The sequence below is a fragment of the Diceros bicornis genome, chromosome 35, assembly GCF_020826845.1.
Source record: "Diceros bicornis minor isolate mBicDic1 chromosome 35, mDicBic1.mat.cur, whole genome shotgun sequence".
Classification (NCBI taxonomy): Eukaryota; Metazoa; Chordata; class Mammalia; order Perissodactyla; family Rhinocerotidae; genus Diceros; species Diceros bicornis.
Genome location: NC_080774.1, coordinates 19,735,604 through 19,757,682, shown reverse-complemented (window position 1 = coordinate 19,757,682; position 22,079 = coordinate 19,735,604). Strand labels below are relative to the sequence as shown.

Below are 22,079 nucleotides of genomic sequence, written 5' to 3'. Positions count from 1 at the left end.
ATAACTTCATGCAATAACCGCATCAATTATAAACTGTTCTCTGAGGACGAACATCATCTGCTCATTTTACAGAAAGAAGAGACAGAAAGGGAAACTATTTGAAGAAATACAAAACCCTAAAGCAGTGGTTCTCAAATTTTAGGCTTGCATCAGTTAAACACAGGTCACTGGACCCCACTCCTGGGAGGATATTCTCATTCTGCAGGTCTGCGGTGGGGCCTGAGAATCTGCCTTTCTAACAAGTCCCCAGGGGATGCTGCTGTGACTGTTCTGGGGACCACGTGTCCAGAACCACTGCCCCAGGGCAATTAGACATGTCTCGGGGATTTACTAACATCAAGCCCTACTTAAACTGAGTCTCTGTCTTGAAAGAGGAGCTAAGTTTATTTCATTGAGCATAACGTCTTCCCAGTTTACCCATGGCGGAGCAAATGGCGGGATTTCTTTCTTCAGGCCGAGGAATATTTCATTGTCCGTATATACCCCATTGCCTTCACCCATTCATCTGTCAGTGGACATTTAGGCTGTTTCCACGTCTTTGCTGTATCGTGAATAATATTGCAATGAACAGGGGAGTAGAGACAGCAGTCTGGACACTTAAGGAGCCCACCTGCTCCAGGTGCGCCTCCCCTCCCCCCAATCAGGCTGCATTGAGTGGGGCTGGGGCGGGGCTGGGGCCTGGCTAAGTTGCTTCATCCGGGATCGAGCCCACCCTGGGGACGTGACAGGAGGAGGGGAAGAGGAAGGAGAGAAGGAGGAGCAAGGGGAGAAGGTGGGGATGAAGAAAAGGTGAGGCAGAGGAAGAGAAGTCACGGCGTTAGGAGGAAAAGCAGAAAAAGGACAGGAAGACAGAGGCAGAGAACAGAGGGGGGGCAGCAAGAAGATGGAAGTGAATCAGCGAACCGGCGAACCAATGTCCAGAAAGCACTCCCATCCTTGTGCACCTGGCAAACTCCTACGCCTCCTACAAAACCCAGCTTCATAGCCTTCTCCTCCCCAGAGCCTTCCCTGACCCCGCCCCGTGACTAGAACTTGTCACACTGTGTCCATTTATTGAGTCCCTGGTGTGCCTAAAGACTTGACACACAGCATTTCACTGTGTGTCAATCCAATTCTCACTGCAACCCTATGAGCAGGCACTAGTATTGCTCCCATTTCAGGGGAAACTGAGGCACAGAGAGGCTACTCTGTCGTAAGGTTGCTTCCAGCGAGCACCTTCCTCATGCAGAGAATATTTGCTGAGTTTGCTTGTTTGTTTCCCCTCCCAACAAGCTTGGAGAAAGAAAGCTGCAGAAAGAGACGCACCCTGGAGGCCTGTCCCTGCTCTGACCACCGCCCAGTGAGACCGTGGTCCGGCTGCAGGTTCCCTGGGTGGGCGGAGAGGCTCTGAGGCCCCGCCCCGCTCTGGCTGCCCGCCGTGACGGACGGGGCTCGGCTCCAATCAGGGCCCGAGCAGCAGGACCCCGGGCTGGGAGCCCTGAGGATGACGCTTTGCTGACACCTGGTGGTTGGAGGGGGAAGTGGCTCCTGGAGGGCGGGAAGGCGGGGCAGGGCGGGCTCTGGGGAGACCAGAGAGATGGGGGAGCTGGGGCGGGGGGGGTATGTAGGAATAGATAACCGGAAACCCTCTTGGTGCCACCTACCACACACACACATCATTATCATCACCATCATCATCATCATCACCATCATCGTCCTTCTCCAATCTCCCAGGACCGTGTGCTCAGCCAACCCTCTGAAGTTTCCACGCCCCAAAGTACCCACTGTTCCTGGAGCAGTGGAACATGCCATGCTCTTTCTTGCTCCCCTAACTCTGCATACTCTGTTCCCTTTGCCGAGATTGTTCTCTCTAAAATTCACCCGGAAAATGCCAACTCTTCTTTGGGAAGTCTACCCTGGTGCCCCAGGCAGTAACCCCTGCCCTCCCTTGGTGTCTGTGTCCCCTTCCCCTTCCCATCACTGTAGTAGTGTCCTATGGCTGCCGTAACAAAGTACCACAAACAGAATGGCTTAAACAACAGAAATATATTCTCTCCCAGTTCTGTATGCCAGCAGTCCACGGTCAGGGTGTCGGCAGGTTGGCTCCTTCTGGGGGCAGATGGGGGAGAATCTGTTCCATGACTTACAGCTTCTGGAGGTTTCCTGGCAATCTTTGGTGTTTCTTGCCTTCTGCTGCATCACCCCGATCTCCGCCTGCACCTTCACGTGATGTTCTCCCTGTGTGCATGTCTGTCTCCAAATTTCCCCTTTTCATCAGGACACTAGCCATATTGGATTAGGGGCCCACTCTACTCCAGTATAACCTCATTTAAATTTAACTAACTGTATCAGCAACGACCCTATTACAACCTCCCCAGAGTGGACACTTCCTGGGGGCAGGGGATCTGTCTCACTTGCTTTGTATTCCCCGCTCTGCCCAGATCCAGGAACAAAACAGGCTCTCGGTAAGTGCTGGCTGAAGAATGAATGAACAGATGGAGGCTGGTAACGTGTACTGAGCGCTGACTTGTTCCCACCTCCGTGGTCATCTTTTTAACCACTCTAGCTCATTCAACAGCATTTTGCATTTTGCCAAATTTGAGAGGATGATTTTATACAGAGGAATAAACGGGCAAGAATATCTAAAATATTTCTGAAGAATATGATTTAGGGCACTTCAAGATTTATTATGAAGTAATGTTTATTGACACAATGTGATGAGAGTACAGAGATACACAAATAGACAAAAGGAAGAGGAAAGATAGCCCATAAATAGACCCCATGCGTCTGGGTCGATCTATATGTGACAGAGGTGACACAGCTCCACAGTGGGGGAAATCGACTTCTCAATAAATCATTCCAGGACAATGGTGGCCCCAAGGGGAACAAAAGAAATCCAAAAAGAAACTAGGTCCCTGCCACACACTATACACAAAAATCAGAAGGATTGAGAACTCAAATGTGAAGAGCGAAACTTGAAAACTTTTAGGAAAAAAAATATATTGGAGAATATATTTGTGACCTGGCATTAAGAAAAACTTTCTTAAAGACGTGGAAGATACCAACCATAAAGGAACAGACTGATGTTAGACCACACCAAAAATTAAAACTATGACATCAAAGATGCCAAGAACAAAGGGAAAGGAAGCTGCGCTCCGGGAGCGGGAACTTGCCCGACACACAACCAACAATCGATGAACATTTATATGGGGAACGCCTGGGCTACCTCAGCTCCTCACCGCAACCCTGGTAGGGAGGCATTATTTGTCTCCATTTTTCCAAGTGGAAACGTGGAGGCTCTGAGAAGTGAAATGACCCGCCTGAGTCCCCATCACTGGCCAGGGCGCCAAAACAGCCATTTGAATCAGGCTTGTTGACTCAGGGACCCAACCCTCGGCTGTTACGCTAAGTGATCAAACCAACACAAACGGGATTGTGACTTCTCTCAGAGACGGGGTGGGGACTGCGGGGTTATTGGCTCCTCTGGCAGATCTAGAAGAACTCCCAGGCTGGATACAATAGTGCGGGCATGGCAGGCAGTGGGTATGTGTGTAAGGGCTGGAGCTCCCATCACATGCTCCTGAGAGTGACTGTGCCCAGCAACCACACAAGAGGGAGCCCGGGAGGTCAGCCAAGCCAGCCACTCATGGGGCAAAGAGGGTTGTAAGTCAGGCGAAGAAACGGAGGCTCAGAGAGGTTAGACGGTGCGCCCGAGATCACACAGCTAAGAGGCTGCAGACCTGTCAGACTCAGTGAGGGCCCTGCTGCCCTACCCCTCGCCCAGACACTGTCTGGTTCTCTCATCTTTCTCTCTGTCTCTCTCACACACACACGTGCGTGCACACACACACTTATGCACACACGTGCACACACACACGCAGCACCCACTGGGGATAAAAGATTCTGCAGCAGCCAAGTTGCAAGTCACACTTTATTCACTCGCCAGGGGGTGTGGGGGGATCCTGGGCAGCACTCTAGGCCCCTGGGAAGGAGGAAACTGGGCACTAGTTGGAGGGATGGAAGGCGCCCCGCTGGTGCCACTGCATGTCGCGGATGCGGCGCACAGACTGCACCTGGGGGTGGGGGGCCCCGAAGTCCCCGCTGTCCTTGTAGTCGCCCTTCTCCAGCAGGTACTGCAGCCCGCGGTAGCCGGGGTACTGGTAGCCGACCCACCTGTGGGCCAGGGGTGGGAGGCGGGGACAGGGGAGACAGAGGAGAAACCAAGGAAAAGAGAGACAGAGAGAGAGCATCCTTCAGCCATTAGGAAGGTGGAGCCTCCCCATCAGTCACACGTCCTGAGTGTTGGCAGGAGCACCCCCCTCCCAGCATCCAGCCTCTGCTTTCTTCCTTCTCTTGACGGGGAGCTCACTACCTTCTGAAGCAACTTTTGGCTGAAGGCCTGATACTGGGATCAGAGGAAGGGATGATCTTAAGCTCACTTCTGCTTAGAATAAGACAGGCCTCTTCTCCGTCTCTGTCCACTCCCATCCCAACCCCAAGCCCAGCTGCGAGGCCAAAGGAGAGTGGGTGAGGCCCCAGGAGCCCTCTGTAATCCCTTCCCCATTTGAGGCTGTCACCATTTAGGGGGTCACTCACTCTTTTGGGCACCTGATGAAAGCCACAGTCTTTTCCCCAGAAAACATGACACAGCCCTGAGCTACAAGGACCTGCCTGGCCAGCCACTGTGGACCTACAAGGACCTCCAGCTCTGCTTCTCAGCCTCATGCATGCCCCTACATATCTGCTCTCTAGCCACTCTGGGCTTTGTAGAGGGTCTCAGACTCAGCAGGTTCCTCCCACCACAGGGCCTTTGCACGTGCTGCTCTCTGGCTGAAACGCCCTTCCTTTCCCTTTTTAACCCCGCAATTCTGATTCTTTCTTGAGATCTCAGCTCAAGAGTCCTTTCCTCAGGGAAGGAGTCTAGATTTGTGTGGATTCTTACCTTTGACCCCAACTACACAAGGCAGAAGCCAGGTCTCTTTAATCTACCTTGACATACTGAGCACCTGACATGGTACCTGGCACCTTGCAGCACTTGACTAATTGAATCAATGAATGAATGAATGAGTGAATGAAGGAGAATATGAACACAGAACTTTGCACAATATTTTAGGAGTTTGACAAACCCAGAAAGCCACTATGTGTTGGTAAACTAGCTCCCTTGGGGAAATAAGTCTTGATTTGTAGCATTTTCCACTTTCTGGGCTATAAACACTCCCACGATGGCTGATTTCACGCCACCAAGGGTTCAACAACCAGCTCACAAAATTCCTGAAAATTTAAGAGTCAGCTCCAGCACGTCACTGCCTGAAGCGCATCCGTGGACCCCACGGAATCCACATTTTTCACAATAAGAAATTCCCCAGTGCTGCTGGCCAAGGTTTATGTGCCTAAGAAGTTTCGTTTGGTGGAAACGACACCACTTGATTCCAGACTCAGGAACTCGTGCAGGAAGAGGCTGCCGCTCACAGCTTTGTTAGGACCACTCAACCCCTTCCCACCCTTCTGCTACCCCACCTCTGCCTCAACCTCCCCCCACCAACATCTACTGTCCCGATCTTAGGGGCTGAGGTCAAGGCCCAGGTTTCTCTCCTCCACGGTAGGGGATTGCCCAAAGGCAGGTTTAGATGGAACTTCAGGAATTGAAAGCCACATGTAGGCTGATGGCCCCCACGCCCATTTTCCAATGAAGACCGGTCAGGAGAGTACGAGATCACCGGAGTTCACGGCAAAGCAGGACTTGGGACCCCAGAGTCGGGGCTCCTGGGGCAGGACGAGCCAGGGCCGGGTCCACACTCACGTGCCGCTCTGCACCCGCACGGATGACACCTTCTCCTGGTAGCCGTGGGCGTGGAAGCTAGGTACGTCGTCATCTATGATCTCCATCTTCTTCCCCGTGAAGTTGGGGTTTTCGTAGAGGATGATCTTGTGCTCTTGGCTGTCCTGTTGACAGGGAGTGAGGGAAAGCGAGTGTGGGCGAGGGGGCCCAGGGGGCCCTTCCCACCCATCCTCATGCCCCGGAGTTGCCCTGCGCGCTCCACCCGCAGCCCCTGCGCGATACCCCCCGCGTGAATGTCTATGACAACACCATTGAACAGTTTTGAACAGGCCATATTTGCTGAGCTCCTCCGGGGCTATTTTCATGTAGCAGATGCCCTAGATGCTACACTTGGGGGAATATTCAATTCTGAAATGTCATTTTCCCTCCTACAGCTTCAACTCCCTTTTTTTAATAAACAGCAGCTGTGATCTACACACACACAGGCTTACTGTGTCTCTAGTAGGCGCTTGAGATATTTTGACTTTCCTTCACCTCCACTTCTCTTCCCAGCCTCCTATTCCTGTGACATTTTTGTTAGTTATCTCTTAATCCTTTAAACTCCTCTTCTGCCATTCGGCAGATGAGAAAGGTGACGCTCGGAGAGGTAAAGCAACTTGCCCAAGGTCACACAGCTGGTAGCGCCAAAGCCAACATAGGAACCCAGGTCTGCAGAATGCTGAGTGCAACGTTCTCCAGTCTTCCATCAAGCTCTGGGGGGAACTAGACTGGGCTGGGGAGGTGTGGGAGTGTAACCGAGCATTGTTGGGCTCTTTGCCCTCCTTGAAAGTTCACACACTAGTAAGAATTAGGATCAGAGAAGCACTGAAAGGTCGAACAAGTTACGAACAAGAGCTAAGCCACCTTCTCCTCCACCCCCAAACTCGGAATTTCCTTTAATATTGACAAGGCTATCATTTATGGAGCAATTGCTCTGTGTCGGGAGTTGCACAACCCTGGAAAACACCGTCCACACAGAATAGAACGTGAACGGTGTCCCTGGAGCATTTCAAAATCTTGTGAATGGATCCCCCCCTGTGCGATGTGGCAACACTCAGGCTAAGCGTGTTGGAATCTCAGGACGGTAGATACTAATATTCCCATTTTACAGATGAGAAAACTGAGGCTCAGGGAGGCGAAGAGACTTATGCCAGGTTACACAGCCAGAAAGTCCCCCATCAGTCAGAAGGGGCACAATGCTGGAGGAGAAGGCTTCCTCCTGGTCCCTAGACCTCTGGCTCCGAGGTGGCGAAGAGAGGGAGAAGGGCGAGGGGCAGGGGGCTCACCACTTTGATGGGCCTCAGGGAGCTGAGGGAGTCGGTCCTCCGGCTGCTGGTCCACGAGTCCCAGCGGGGGTACTCCCCCTTCTCAAACACAAACTGCTCACCCTTGCAGTTGGCTTGTTCATAGCCCACCCAGCTGCAGTGGAGACAGAGAGAGAGGGTGGGTCAGGCCTACTCCAAGCTTCCCCCAGCCGGACCCCGGCTACTGGCTCGGGCCTCACTCACCCAGCTCATCAAGGAGCAGTAGCCCCAAATAAATCCACGCACAGCAGAATCACATCAGTTATCCAGAACCCAGCACCATGCTGCCTTCAACCATCTGGAACACAATCCAGAAATAACCGGGAAACCCAAAAGACGGCCCAGCAACAAATACAGAGCCCGTGAACTGGGGCCAGTGGTATGCTGGTAAATTGACAGTCAGCTCTTAGGAAAAAAAAAAAAAGAAACCCAGATTGTAGCGTTTGCCAATTTCCCTGGTGTAAATACTCCCACCGTGGCTGGTTTCAAGCTGTCAGTGGGACATCAGTGACTGTGGACTTGGGAAAAGACGTCCCCAATCAGCGTTACCACCGAGAACAGGCTCCAGAACACCAGCGCCTCTACAGCTCCTGTGCCCTGTTCATACCAGCCCTTCTCTTTGGACCTGTTTCCTCCTTTGTTCTTGAAGGAACTCTCCTGACTCATACTCTGCACAGAACTCTCCCAGCCTCTTAGATCCACAGTAGAAGAGAAATAGTACTTTAAAGGGAATGGTTACCTTGCAGTGGGGCTTGGCTAATAGGGGAAAATAGGAAAAAGACGGTACGAATTTCAAATGCCCAGCACTCTTGGGATGTTCATTGTAGGGGCACACATCACCGCCTTGTGCAATAACGGCTGTTCAGAACAGTAATCTAAGTCCTTAATGGACTCTAAGTCCTTAATGGAGATCGTGTTTCTTGACACTTTTAGAAGGGGATGCATCCTTGAGCCAGCAATTCTGCTTTAGGCAACGTGTCCTTAGAAACCAGTTGTCAAGAGCTCACCAATACGTGAGTAAGGATGTTCATCACGGTGTTGTTTATGATATCAAATGACTGAAACAACTTCAACATCTAATAGTCAGGGCCTGGTGAAGTAAATTATGGCCTATCCCGTAATGGAAGGTTACAAGGCTGTGAAAAATAAGGAGGGAGGACACGGGTTCTCAAAGAACTAGGCAGAAACATCACCAGGTGTTTGTGAAATGCAGATTCCTGGGCTCCAGACCCAAGAGTTTGATTGAATGGGACTGGGAGGGGGCCCAGGAATCTGCTTTTCAGAGCATCCCCTTTCTGTGATTCTGATGCAGACTTATCTTAAAAAAACTCTGAAAAATGCCAAAATAAAATGCTATTTAATGACATGGAGAGAATTCATGATATCTTATAAAGTTTTCAAAATGAATTATAAAACAGTATGTATGACATCATCCGATTTTGATTTAAATCGGATGATGCTATACATACATATACAGAGAAAAATATAGATTTATACCAAAATCTTAACAATGGTTACTTCTGAGTGGTAAGAGTAGAGTCATATTTTCTTTGCCTTAAACAATTTCTTCTTACTTTTAAACAATAAATTATAATAAAAAATATCCAAAGTTATATTTTTTAAAAGAAAGCAGAGGAGTGTAAAATCCATGCCATCCAAATTCTAAAAAAAAGACAACTGAAAATCAGACGTCGTACTTCAATGGTCAGAACCTCAGTGGTCCAGGAAGGCACAAGTTCAGGCACTCCAGATGCTCTGAGATGTCAGACCTGCGGTGCTCGGCAGGGCCACTCCTTGGCTGTTCTCCACATCAGCAGACTCTGACTCGATAGTCATTGCATGCTGCAAAATCCTCTGCCCGTCACCCAGGACCCCCAGCCATACCCAAATCCCTGAGCCGTTGGGTGGGGTCGCTGGCAGCCACCCCTGATTCCTGAGGCTCCTGCAGAGAAGGAGTGGTGGGGAACCACAAGGAGAGGCCCTGCGGGCTGTGCTCAGCTACGTGACATGAGCAGGGCAGAGTCAGACCCTACCAACCACCTCTCCTTCTCTCTCGGGTCAGGGCCTCCAGGCCTGCCGGCCCCTGAATGCACCAGTGAATCTGCTAAGACCCAGTATAGTCAGGATTTGGGGAGGGAGGGTAGATGCAGAGCTGGGACGTCCAGCTTTAAACCTCCCAGGAGGGTGAGGACACTCCCGGAGCCAGAGATTGACAGCTCCGAAAGGGTCCATGAGAGTCCCCGCGTCCATCTCCCTGCCTCGAGGAAGTGGCTGACCTCAGGGTCAGGCTTTTCACATGAGCTCTCTCCCTTCATCCTCAGGAGGACGTGGTTGTCCTCCTCCTACAGAGGAGGAAATCGAGGCTCTTCCCTTCTCTGAGGGAAGTTGCTGGTCCAACATCACACGGCCCTGAAGTGGTGGAGGCGGGATTTGAACTCAGTTCTATCTGAATCCAAATTACCAATTCTCTCCTTTGGCTGCCAGACTCCAAATCCTGGTCTCCTGATCACACAATCTAGGAGCACAATGAGGACAGATCCCTCCGGCTGCACAGCCCGATTGCCCCACTCTGAAGCCCCTGACCAGGGGAGGCCACCCAGGTACGTACGGTCCAGACTGCACCAGGATGGAGCCTGCCTTCTCCACGCCGGTCTCCTTCAGGTTGGGGCAGGGCCCACTGAGCTCATGCGAGTGGCCCTGGAAGTTCTCCTGCTCAAAGATGATGATCTGTAACAGGAGGAGAGAGTCGAGCCCCGGCATGATGGGGAGGAGGGAGACCAGGGCAGGCAAGGTGGAGAGGGGACTCGCAGAGCCTGGAAGGATGCCGAAGGGCTCCATCCTTGGGAGCCACAAGTGAAACATAACGTCAGACAGTCCTGGCTCCGCTGGTTACCTGCTCTGAAACCTTGAGCCAGGATTTCACCTCACTGAGCCTCAGTTTCCCCATCTGTCAAATGGGAAATAATGACAGAACCTACCTCTTGGGGTTGTAGGAAGGATTCAGAGACGCATAACGGTTTGCAAAGAGTATTTGCTCTCTGTGTAGGAGGCACAATTATATCCATTAAGGGATGTGGCACAGACCCCAAGTGGGTAAGTGGCAGGGCTGAAGTTGGAGCCCAAGTTTGTCTGATGCTGTTTCCACCAGAGCAGTACTTTGCAAACTCTAACATGCACATAAAGCACTGGGATCTTGATAAAATGTGACTTCCAAGGCAGCAGGTCCGGGATGCAGCCCCAGATTCTGCATTTCTAACAAGCTCCCAGGTAAGGCTGGCACCACTGGTCCGTGGACCACAGTGTGAGTTGCAAGATGCTAGACCACGCTGCTTGATCCTCTCCTGCTCCTGTTAGAACTGGCCCAGTCCCGCCATCTACAGTCCCCACCTCGATTTCACCCATAAAACCGCACATACCTGGGCCTCTTCCTTAAGCCCCCACAGGCTTTGCAGGTCTCCCTCTGCCCTCCCCCTTGGGACACTTCTCAAGGGGACTTGACTCCCTTTGCCTCACCTGGTCCTCTCATCAGCCCAGGGAAGGGGGCCATCAGGATGCCCCTCAGGGAAACTGAAGCTCTGCTAAGTGAGGGGGCCGCCTGAGGCCTCACAGCCAAGTGCCCAGTGGGAGGCCAGCAGCCACTTTTTGTGATTCCAGAAAGCATTTGAGGACAGAGGTTTTCCAGCCGCACTGCCCCCGGGAGCTGCCCTCTGGATGAAGAGGGGGGCTCCAGGCAGCAGGCTCCCAGGAGGGGCAGCTGCAATCCACATGGTCAGCACTGGCTGGGTAAACACGCCCGCCTCTCCCAGGCCGGGGATTAGCCAGACAAAGCCAGGGGAGGGAGGGAGGCCCCGCAGGGCTCAGAGTCAGATTCCATGGGCTCAATTCAGCCTTTATGGTCACTGACTCGACCACAGATGCGACAGGAGATGGCTCCGATGTCGCCTCTGTTGCATCCAGCTGTGCAACCCTAGGAAGCAACTTCATTGCTCTGAGCCTCAGCTCCCCCATTTGTAAACTGGGAAGTCATGTCCACTTTGCAGGGTTCCTGAGAAGAATCGAGAATATGGAAGTTAGGGGCTGGTTTATTACTACCCTGGCCTGGGAGACAATGGCTTCCCTGGGTGAGGAGGGTGAGGAAGGTCAGCCTCTCCATGCATTTGAAAAGCCTCAGAGAGTCCAGAAGCTCAGTATTATTATTGTTGTTGTTGTTGTTATTTATGAACAAATGGATGCTAAAATTTTTCATGTTATCCAGCCCTTTAAACCTGCCCCGTCCAATATGGCAGCTCTCGGTTACAAATGGTTTGCATGACTAGTCCAAATTGAGATGTGCTGAAATATAAAATACACATCAGATTATGAAGATTTAGTATGAAAAAAAGAATGTAAAATAGCCACCTAATAATTTTTCTATGGACTATACATTAGAATATATTAGGTTTAATAAAATATCACATGAAAATTAATTTGCCCTGTTTCTCTTTACTTTTTTAGTGTGGCTACTAGGAAATGTTAAATTACACATGTGGTTCACGTGCTGTGTCTATTGGACAGCCTGCTCTAAAGCATGTTGTGCTGGCCTTCTTGCTATTCCTCAAACTCACCCAGCACGTGCCGACCCCTGGGCCTTTGCACTCACTGTGCTCTCTGCCTGAAATGCTCTTCCCTTTCCTGACTCCCCAACATTCCCATGGCTGCTCCCTCACTTGGCCTGGGTCTGTGCTCCAATGTCACCTCCTCAGGGAGGCCCTCCGTGACCACTTTAGCTAACACAACCACGCCTCTCCCACCCCGGCTCTCTCTCGGTAACCCCTGGCCCCACTTTGTGTTTCTTCCCAACACTTCTCACTCCTTAAAGTCACTTATTTGTTTGTTTATTGTCTATCTTTCCTCCAGAAAGTAAGCCCCTTAAGGGACAGAATGAGGTGAGCAGGTGAGAGGCTGCTCCGCGGCTGGAGAGGCTCTGAGTCTGACCACAGGGCAGTCCCAGGATGGAATCCATGCCTGGAGTCTGAAGCAGAGGGCACAGGAGGGCAGCCAGGTGCAGGGGTGCTGGTAGAGGTTTGGGGACAGGTTGAATGTGACAAGCTCCTGGCACTGGCCTGAGATCCCACCGCCCTTTGGGGAGGGAGGATGAGAAAGCAGAGCAGCACGTTAGCTGGCCATCGGTGGACACGCCGCAGACTGGGCGTGAGGCTGAGCCTGTGTCCTTTGCCTCTTCACAACCATCCAATGCCGCTAATCTGTCTCCCCATTTTACGAAGCGGGGAACTGAGGCTCAGAGAAGTCGAGTGGCCGGCCCGGGTCACACAGCAAGTGTGGAGTCTGGAATCCCATCCCACCTCCCGTTCACAAGCCCCCTGTCAGACTGCACTGAGGGTCTACCCCAGCTTTGGGGACCCCCATGGGAAATGGGGTGCAGGGTAAGGCAGAGGAACATAAGTCTCCACAGCTGGCAGCTGGTGCTGGGCATCCTGGCATGCCAGCTGGGGAGGGGCCCTCCGAGTCAGCCCCCAGTGTGCAAGTTCTGGAGACTCAGGCCCAGAGAGGGGCAGAGAGGGGGGCCCCTGGGAGGAAGATGCCAACCCCACTTTGTAGAAGGGAAACCGAGTCAGGAGAGGAGCTCTGCCTGCCCCCCCCCTCGCGTGGTACCCACCTTGGGGTTCAGGGGCTGTGGCTTGCCCGCTTGGGTCTGGTGGTCTGAGGCCATGGTGGGCTGTCCGATGCAGGAATGACCTGGAAGACACGGGGAAGCAGCTGTGAGGGCCTGTCTGGGCCCTCAGCTTTCTCACCCGCGGGCTCGGGGCCACCCTCTCCAGCCCCAAACCCTGTGTTTGGTCTCCCTGACTCCGGTTGTCCTAGCGTGGTGGGGTCGGCAAGCAGCTGAACTTCCATCCTTAGCTGCCCTTCTCTGCGGCCAGGCCAGCTCCGAGAGCGGGAATGAGAGCTGCTGAAAAATAAGGTGACCAACTAGAGTGTGAGTGGGGTGTCGGGGGGTCCCCATCACTCAGTTCCAGACAGGATGCTCCACGGAATGCGGACTCATTGATAAAAGGCAGAAATTTGGGGATTAAAAGAGAACAGCGTGGGCAAACAAAATCCACGCACTGCCCGTGCTCGGCCGTGTTGTGGTTCCCAGTTCGCAATCCCACAAGGCCCCCTGGACCCCCTGCCCTCACCCCCAACGTCCTCCTGCAGACTCCCCACCCCAGTACCCAGAATGCTCCTCCCCGCCATTGGTCTTATCCCCGCACCTGCCACCACGAGTGCGTGCATCTGCCATGGACTCACGCGACAAGAAAGCAAAGACACGAGTGTGATGGCGGAAGTTCAGGTGCTGTGATGGACAGCAGTGGGGAGAATGTCTTAGCTGGTGAGAATATCGGAAAAGTCTAGAAAATCATCAGCCTGACGTCTTTCCCGAGGGCAGGGCGGTGAACCCAGGCTGCATTTTCCCAGCGAAGAGGGGAAACCTGACTTCCTTCTCCAGAGATAACGTCCGGTTTCCAGAAGCCCCTTCTATGCTAGAGGCCAGGCCAGGACGTCCCCCGGAAAGAAGAAATTCAGTCAAGCATCTTGGGAGCCAAACCCGCTCTTGTCCCCTGAGAAACCAGCCTGGTGGGCCTGTCACCGTGCCGGAGGCCCCGCTGGTACAGTCCCTGGGCATCTGCGCTCTCAGACTAAAGACGATGAAGGTGAATTGCTTCAACTCAGGTGCCGGCTCTGCCGCTTACCAGCACTGAGACCCTGGGCGGGTCATCCCCTCTCTGCTCTGCAAAACGGGGACAGTAATGGCACCTAGTGACGTCTGTGAACAGGCTGTGACCAGCCAATCACATAACGCAGAGACCTGCGAGCACTTGGCAGCGGTCCTGGGCCACATTCAGAGCTCAGCAAACAGCAGCAATTATGGCGTTATTAGGGTCATTTCCACCGGGCTTTAGTGGCTTTGAAACAACCTGTTGCTGGGAGATCCCAGATTACGGCGACCACCTCCTCACCCACCAGCGCTCCCCGAGCCTGGACACAGAGCGGGTGCCCGGGAATGTTTGCAGATGTGGAGAGAGCTGACTCACCGATTAGAAAGGATGCTGAACCGTCAGTGGTTTGATTTCTTCCACCTGCAAACCCTCAGATTCTCCTCCCCCATCGCTAACAAAACGAGGATGCTGATGGACTGTTTAATATTAATAAAGATCACCGCACAAGCACCCACTCTGTGCCAGGCACCACACTGGACCATTCGTCTACGTTACCTCTAAGCCCACAGCAAAGGAGGTTTTATGATCCCTCTCCCCATTTAACAGAAAAGAATACTGAGGCTTAAAGCATTGAAGTCTTTGCCCAAGGTCATCTTGTTAGAAAGTGGTGACACCTGGATTCGAACCAAGGTCTCCCACACTTTCCATCAGGGATGAGGAGGAGAGAAAAGGCAAGGCAAGCAAGAGAGGCATTCTTACCAGTGACGCCAGCCCCTGAGAGCGCCCGTGAAGCCCGGCCGGCGGGAGGTGGCATTTATACCCTCCCCAGGAGAGCCGGTGCCAAGACAGGGCACCGCTGCGTCCCGCGGAAAGCAGGCAGGGCGAGAATGCTGGATTAAGCCCGCACCAAAGCCCAGGTCAGCAAATGCCCGCAGACATTGTGTCTCTGCACAATAATGTCATTAGCTTTCAGATTCGGCCACGCCGGGGTGGTCAGGCGGCCAGGCAAGAAGATGCTCGCTTTGCATGCATCAGCCGTCCGGCTGCCAGGACCGGGGGCATGCCGGGTTCACTGGTGTGGTCAGTTGAGCCCCGGGGTAAGGCAGACGGAGGCAAATCTCAGCGGCCCTGGGAAAAAAAAACAGGTAAAGGAGGGTGGTTTGGCAGAGTCCTGCATCCATCCATCCATCCATCCATCCATCCATCCATTCATTCAACAAATATTTATCAGACATTTACTTGGTGCCAAGCTCTGTTCTAGGGGGTAGTGTCAGGGAGGGGACCCGCACCAGCCTGGACCACCCAGAAAAGCTCCCAGGAAGAGATGGAATCCTTAGGGATGGGGAGAAATTAGCCCGGGAAACCAAGTTGGGAAGAGAGTTCCAAGCAGAAAGGCTCATGTGCAAAGTACTGGCTTGGTACTTAAAGACCTGAAAACAGGTTCACACACCTAAGTGGGGCCTGTGATGGGGCAGGGACAGGGCCTGGGATCGGGTGGGCAGGTGGGCACCAAGGTGGGCGGGGGCCTGATCACGCTGGGCTGAGAAGAGTGGACTTCATCCTGAAGGCCCCGGGCTGTCCTGGCAGCTGCAGTTCTTAAGCAGGGTGCTCTTAGGACCCCAGACCCCTGAGATTTGGAGAAACCTCTCGGATCCCTGCTGCCGGCCCGATCACTTCCCCGGGGGCCCTCGGCCTTTCCCCGCGTTCCTCCGCGTGCACGGCTTCCCCGCAGCCAGTCTGTGTCTGGACTGAATCCAAGATCAGGCAGGAGGGAGGGGACTTGGAAACGGGGTTCAAGAGAGGATGCTTGCGCACCCCCACATTCATGCCCCCAATATGCGCGCACACGTACACACACGCGCACACACACAGACGCACGCCCCAGCCCCCTGGCCACGCTGTTTCTCTCTGTAGCTTTCTCACCACCTGACATTAGGTGACTCATTCATTTGCTGTCTTTCTGATGAGGAGGTAAGATCACGAGAGAAGAGCCATCGGCAGCCTGGTTTACCGTCGTGTCCCCACAGCCCAGCTTCTGACACGTAGTGGGTGCTCCTATGAGTTTCCTGGGGCTGCTGTAACGAAGGGCCAAAACCGAGTGGCTTAAAACAACAGAAATTTGGGATGTAAAATGGTGCAGATGGTATGGAAAACAGTATGGCGATTCCTCAAAAAATTAAGCATGATCCAGCGATTCCACTTCTGGGTATTTACCCAAAAGAATGAAAGCAGGGACTCCGGCACACATTTGCACACCCGTGTTCACAGCAGCGTTATTCACAACAGCCAGAAGGTGGAAGCAACCCAAGTGTCCATTGACAGAGGACTGGATAAATAGAATGTGGTCTATCCATACAATGGAATATTATTCAGCCACAAAAAGGAAGGAAATTCTGACACATGCTATAACACAGATGAGCCTTGAGAACTTTATGCTATGTGAAAAAGGCCAGCTACAAGAGGACAAACACCATATGATTCCACTTACACGAGATTCCTAGAGCAGTTAAATTCACAGAGACAGAAAGTAGATAGTGGTGGCCAGGGGCTGGGGGAGAAGGAATGGGGAGTCGTTTAATGGGGACAGAGTTTCAGGTTTTTTTTTCTTTTGGTGAGGAAGATTGTCCCTGAGCTAACATCTGTGCCCATCTTCCTCCATTTTGCACATGGGTCGCTGCCACAGCGTAGCTTGATAAGCAGTGCATCGTTCCGCACCCAGGATCCGAACCCGTGAACCCCAGGCCGCTGAAGCAGAGTGCGTGAACTTAACCACTACACCACCGGGCCAGCCCCTAAGGTCACATTTTGAGGTCCTGGGAGTTAGGACTTCAACATATCTCTTTTGGACACAATTCAACCCATAACAGACCTCAATTAGCATTTGTTGAACAAGTAAATGGATTCAAGACCTGGCTGTGTCTCAATAAATAAGAATTTCTTACATTTAGATAGTGCGAGAACTTATCACGAGTCAGCCATTGTCCACACTTAGCTCTTTTAATCCTCCCAACAAACCCAAAAGGTAACTGTTGCCTTTATTGATCATCCCACGTTACAGAAGAGAAAGTCGAGGTTCAGCGAGATTAAGCAATTTGCCCACGGTTGCACAGCCAGTGAGCAGCAGAGCTGGGCTTTGAGGATTGAGCCCCTGCTAAGCTCCCTGGAGGACCCTTTATCTGCCGTCTCATTAAATTCAGTCCTTACAACCATCTTTGAGGTGGATATTATTTGTATTTGCTGTTATAGATAAGGAATCCAAGGCTCAGAGAGGTTAAGTAACTTGTCTGAGGCCACACAGCCAGGAAGCGGTGGAGACGGGATTTGAACTCAGGATTCTTAGACTCCAAAGCCTTCATCCTACGCTACTTTCCTCTTTTTCTTTTGCTGCAGAAGATTCACCCTGAGCTAACATCTGTTGCCAATCTTCCTCTTTTTGCTTGAGGAAGATTCACCCTGAGCTAACGTCTGGGCCAATCTTCCTTTATTTTGTATGTGTGTTGCCACCACAGCATGGCCGCCAACGAGTGGTGTAGGTCCATGCCTAGGAACTGAACCCGGGCCACTGAAGCGGAGTGCACTGAACTTAACCACTAGGCCACGGGGCCGGCCCCTACTTCCCTCTTTTTACCTCGGTTTTCTCACATGCAAATTGAAGTTTCCTTCTGCATCATACCTGTGAGGATCTACTGATTGTGGTCCGTGGATATTAGAGCATTTGTAACTACACCCTTCGTAAAACGAGCCACCATGCGAAGCCCTCAGCAGAGTTTCTAACCTGTAGAGAGCGCTCAGCAACTGTAACTCTTCCATTATCCGTTACTGTGGTGTCTCTGTGGACTACGATACTTTCAAAGCCTTTCCTATTTATTCCTTCATCGTTTCCGCACTCACAAGTGAGAGGCCAGAGATTGTCAGTAACCTGGGCGTTTCTCTGTACTCATTCATTCATTCTTCTCCATGTCTTGAGCACCTACTGTGTGTCGGCCGTGGACTCAGTGGGGTATGACACAGTCAGCGTCCCTGAGCTGGCGGGCTTACAGCCGGTAGGTTGTTAAGATCTCAAAAGGCTTTGCTTGTGGTGTGCGCTGGGCCACCTGCTCATCTAGGCCATGAGCTCAGCGAAAGCCGGGCCAAGGCTCAGTCATGTCTGCATCCCAGGACCTGCCCAGGGCCCAGCACATAGTAGGAGCTCAGAAAATACTCGTGGACTGTCTGAATTAATTAACGAATAAGATGAAGAGACGAGGGAAGGCGTCTTAGTTTGGGCTTTACCAGAACAGAACCTAAGATAAGCACTCAAGTGCAGGTAGTTTATTTGGGAAGTGACCCTAGGAAGTGTGAGGCAGGGAGGGGAGGGCAGCCAACACAGGTCACCACTGGGTCTTCCTGAAACTAGGTGGGGTCGTGGGATTCGCTCTGGCCAATGGGTTCTGAGCAGATGTGGCAGGTCTAATTTCCAGGTCTAATTGTTTTATTGAAGGTGCTAGAATTTCCAGTGCTTTCTCGTCCATTGCCCTGCGACGCCAGCATTGCAAGATGGCGGAGCCTCCATCAGCCGAGGTTTGTGAGTGACCGTGTGGAGAAGAGCCCCCTGCTGACCAGCACTGGACATGCAGCATGAGTGAGAGAGAAACCTGTGTTATTATAAACCACCAAGACGTGGGGGCTGTTTGTTACCCGGCGTAGCGTGACTGATACACAGAGAGACGGCTTGGACTCTCCTCTCCACCTCACCTTCTTACAAAGGGGATAGGCCTAAGTGTCCCCAAACACAGTTTGATCCCTAGACACAAAGGAAGCAGAGCTAGAAGAAGCCTCAGAGAGGATCAAGTTGAGAAATTCTCAACTCTGTCAGCACCAACTCTCTCTTCTCAGGACAATTATTTTGTGACAGCCTTTTTACTTTCTTGAAATAAAATTGATACTATAACCAGCCACATACATGCTTTCAGAATAAATTAATAACAAAATGTCTTAACAATAATTTAAAAAAATAATAAAGTGAAATGTGTAATAATATATATTACAATATATAAAGGTTTGGATACAGCTCTAACAGATGATGTAAAAAAGGTATTTGTCGGGGCCGGCCCCGTGGCATATCAGTTAATTGCACGCGCTCCGCTGCTGGTCTGGGTTCAGATCCCGGGCGCACACTGACATACTGCTTGTCAGGACGTGCTGTGGCAGCGTCCCACATAAAGTGGAGGAAGATGGGCATGGATGTTAGCTCAGGGCCCGTCTTCCTCAGCAAAAAGAGGAGGATTGGCATGGATGTGAGCTCAGGGCTGATCTTCCTCACAAAAAAAAAAAAAGGTATTTGTGCTAATTATAATGGACGAGTTTGGATAGGAAGTTAATACTGAACTGAACGTGTGTTTGACGTTTTCCTAGGCTGTGAAGAATCATCTAGAACATAATGCAGCCACACGTGCAGATTGGCCCAGAGGTGGTTTACTGGTGATATGAACACCACAGGCAACATGGCCGTGGGCGTCATGATTTTCCAAAATGAGGGGAATGCTGGGTAGAGTTCCCGCCTGTGGGAGGGGAGCTGGGGTATTTATACACCAATTCCTGATGGTCGTCAGATGAGGGCTGCTCCCGGCAGGTGTTCATTCCCAGAAGTCCAGCTGCCCCGGGCACAGAGGCCTGCAGATGCTAGACACACCCACACTGTAAGTTCTAAGGGACGTGGAGAAGCACACAGCATCTGCTGCCATCCAGGGGCAGGTGAAAGACTTCCGGGTGAAGGCTGGGGAGAGGTGCCAGCTGGCAGCAGGAAGTGGCAAGGGGCCCCCAGGAGAACCAGGAGTGGGGGATGCATTCGCTGAGGCTCGTAATGGTGGAGCCCTAGGAGGATGCCCACAGAGCCTGCCACCCAGCTCCCGAGTCCTGTCTCCATGAGCCCTGCTCTCCCCGTGAAGCCTTGTTGCAGCTTGATCCTCCGAGCCTGGCCACAGAGCCTAGTTTTCTTATTTCCTGTTTCCATTGGCGTCCTTAGGATGAAGCCCCATTATTGAGTAACCGGAAAGTCCCTCTGTCCATACAACCACAGAGCCGTGACCAACCACAGGTCATCATTTTTGATGAGGAGGAAGATGAATGGTTTTATAGCACACACTTTGCTTTTACCCATTATTCCCAGCCCTTTCTGCAAATTAAACTCATATTAATACTCACAACAACCTATGAGGCAAGTAGTGTTATTACGTCCGTGTTACAGATGAGGGAACGGAGGCACAGAGAGGTTACGTGATTTGCCCAAAGGCACACAGCTAGTGGTGGAGCCTGGAAAGGAACCCAGGTGGGGTGGATCAAGGGCCCAACTTATAGGTTTGAGGTTTTGGACAGAGTCACTCGGACATCGGTGACCTGCTGGGTCTGCCCTGGATCAAGGGGTCCAGCTGAACCCCACCTCTGGAGTCCACCCAGCTCCAGACCCTGGGATGGAGTCTGGCCCCAGGGAGGGGACACTCTGACCCAGCACTGTGGTGGCCTCCTTGCAAGCCTTCCCCGACCCGGTACCCAGGAGCCAGTCATGGGCCTTCTTAGCGTCACTGAGAGCAGGCCCGGACATCTCCTGGCCCGAGGCCTTGGACATGGAAGACACTCCATAAGCAGCAGCCACAGCAGCCGAGGCTTCAGTGCAGCCACCACAGCATCAACAGCCGTGGGCGGGGAGAAATGGGCTTTGGGGACTGACGTGAGCTGGAATCCTGGTCTCATCCCTTAAAAGCTGTGGCACTCGGGGGAATTTGCTTCAGCGCTCTGGGCCTCAGTTTCTCCCTCTGCAAATGAGGATCGTTATCGCCTGTCCGCAGATTGGAGACGATACTGTAAAGCACCCAGTGGGATGCTTGGCGCACAGTAGGGCTGGGATGGTGGTGGCTATTATTATTGTCATTATCATTGTTGCTGCTGCCGCTGTGATGTTTTCCTGCCCCTGAGGGATGCATCAAAGTGTGTGGGGCTCAGGAATGACATTCTAGCATCAACACGCAGGGTTCCAACCTCAGCTCTATCACTTCTAGCTGTGTGGCCCTGGGAAGGTGATGCGGCCCCTCTGTGCCTCGGTGTCCTCATCTGTTAAACAGGAAGAATAACGGTGCTTACCTTCCAAGGTCATTCTTAGGATTCAATAAGACAATGTACAACAGGCTGGCCCTGGGTCTGGCGTTCAGTAAGCACTGATGTATAGGACCTAACAAGGCCTCTCTCTGAGAGAGGCAGGAAGGAGTGGGTGCTGGGCTGAGGAAGGGGTGAGGAGTGGGGGTGCTGTCATCCCCACCTAGGGGAGTCAACCCCTGTCTTTTGTCTGCCCATCGCTGGGTGCCCCTCACCCCCACCCCGAGCCTGAGGCCCCGCCCCAGCTCTCCCCTACACACTAAGTAAAAACAATTCAAAGTGATTTCCTGGCTGTGCATGTTTTTTTTAATATGCAGGCTGAAGCAACTGAAAATTGCCGTATTCTTTTCAACGCCTTCCTGAGGCCCCACAGGCCTCCCACACATCAGCTGCATCCGCCAGGGAGGCTGCAGGTGGCGGGGACCTGCTCTGGGCACCAGGAGGACAAAGTCAGGGAAAGATGCAGGATTGGCTGAGGAGGTGGGAGGGTGGGGGCTGGTCCCTAGGGCTATGGGAAGCCAGCTGTCACCTGTCAGACGGGACACTCCCTCCTCTTCCCACTGGAGGCAGAGGAGACTCACATTTACGCCTGGCACTGCCACAGCATCGTCCTTTGGCCGGATGAAGGCATGGAGGCTCAGAGAAATGATGGTCAGTGCTGGGAGGTGGGATGGGGCTCAGTCCCCCAGCCGAGGCTGCAGAAGACCTCTGGGCAGGGGACAGAGCTACCAATGCACGGAAGAGATGGGGTCAGGGCCATCACACGAGGACGGCTCACCGGATCTCTGCAGTAGCCTCCTGACTGGCTTCCCTGAGGCCCCTCGGCCCCACAGTCTGTTCTCTGAGCCACAGCCAGAGCGATCCTATTAAACCCTAAGGTAGATCACGTCACAACTCGCTCCAATTCTCCATGGCTCTCACCTCCCCGAGAAGAGTCAGAGTTTACCAGAATCTCTGGAGCTCTAAATGCCCTGACCCCACTCCCTCTCTGACCCCTCCCCATTCTCTCGCTGGCATTTTCTCAAGAAATTAATGAAAATAGAGACTGACGGATAGAGACGGAGGGGGAAATGATGAATAGATGGATGGGTGGGTTACAGGAAGAATGGATGGAAGGATGGATGAATTAATGGGTGGGTGGATGGGTGG

The 22,079-nt window shown here is 52.4% G+C and overlaps 1 protein-coding gene across 1 annotated transcript; it reads right to left on the bottom strand.

Moving 5' to 3' along the window:
- Positions 1–3,983: 3,983 nt before the first annotated feature.
- On the bottom strand, positions 3,984–12,811 carry CRYBB2 (crystallin beta B2). Its single transcript, XM_058532288.1, has 5 exons — positions 12,758–12,811; positions 9,710–9,828; positions 7,084–7,216; positions 5,780–5,922; positions 3,984–4,152 (listed from the first exon to the last, which is right to left on the bottom strand). The coding sequence occupies exons 1-5, from the start codon at positions 12,809–12,811 to the stop codon at positions 3,984–3,986; spliced, it is 618 nt and encodes a 205-aa protein (XP_058388271.1).
- Positions 12,812–22,079: the final 9,268 nt, after the last annotated feature.

Bases quoted from the DNA above. Each gene is read 5' to 3' on its own strand.
- CRYBB2 (XM_058532288.1), bottom strand. From the start codon at position 12,811: ATGGCCTCAGACCACCAGACCCAAGCGGGCAAGCCACAGCCCCTGAAC. The intron at 9,829-12,757 runs GTGGGTACCACG...CTCCTGTTACAG, and splicing joins CACAGCCCCTGAACCCCAAG to ATCATCATCTTTGAGCAGGA. The intron at 7,217-9,709 runs GTACGTACCTGG...TCTCCACTGCAG, and splicing joins ATCCTGGTGCAGTCTGGACC to CTGGGTGGGCTATGAACAAG.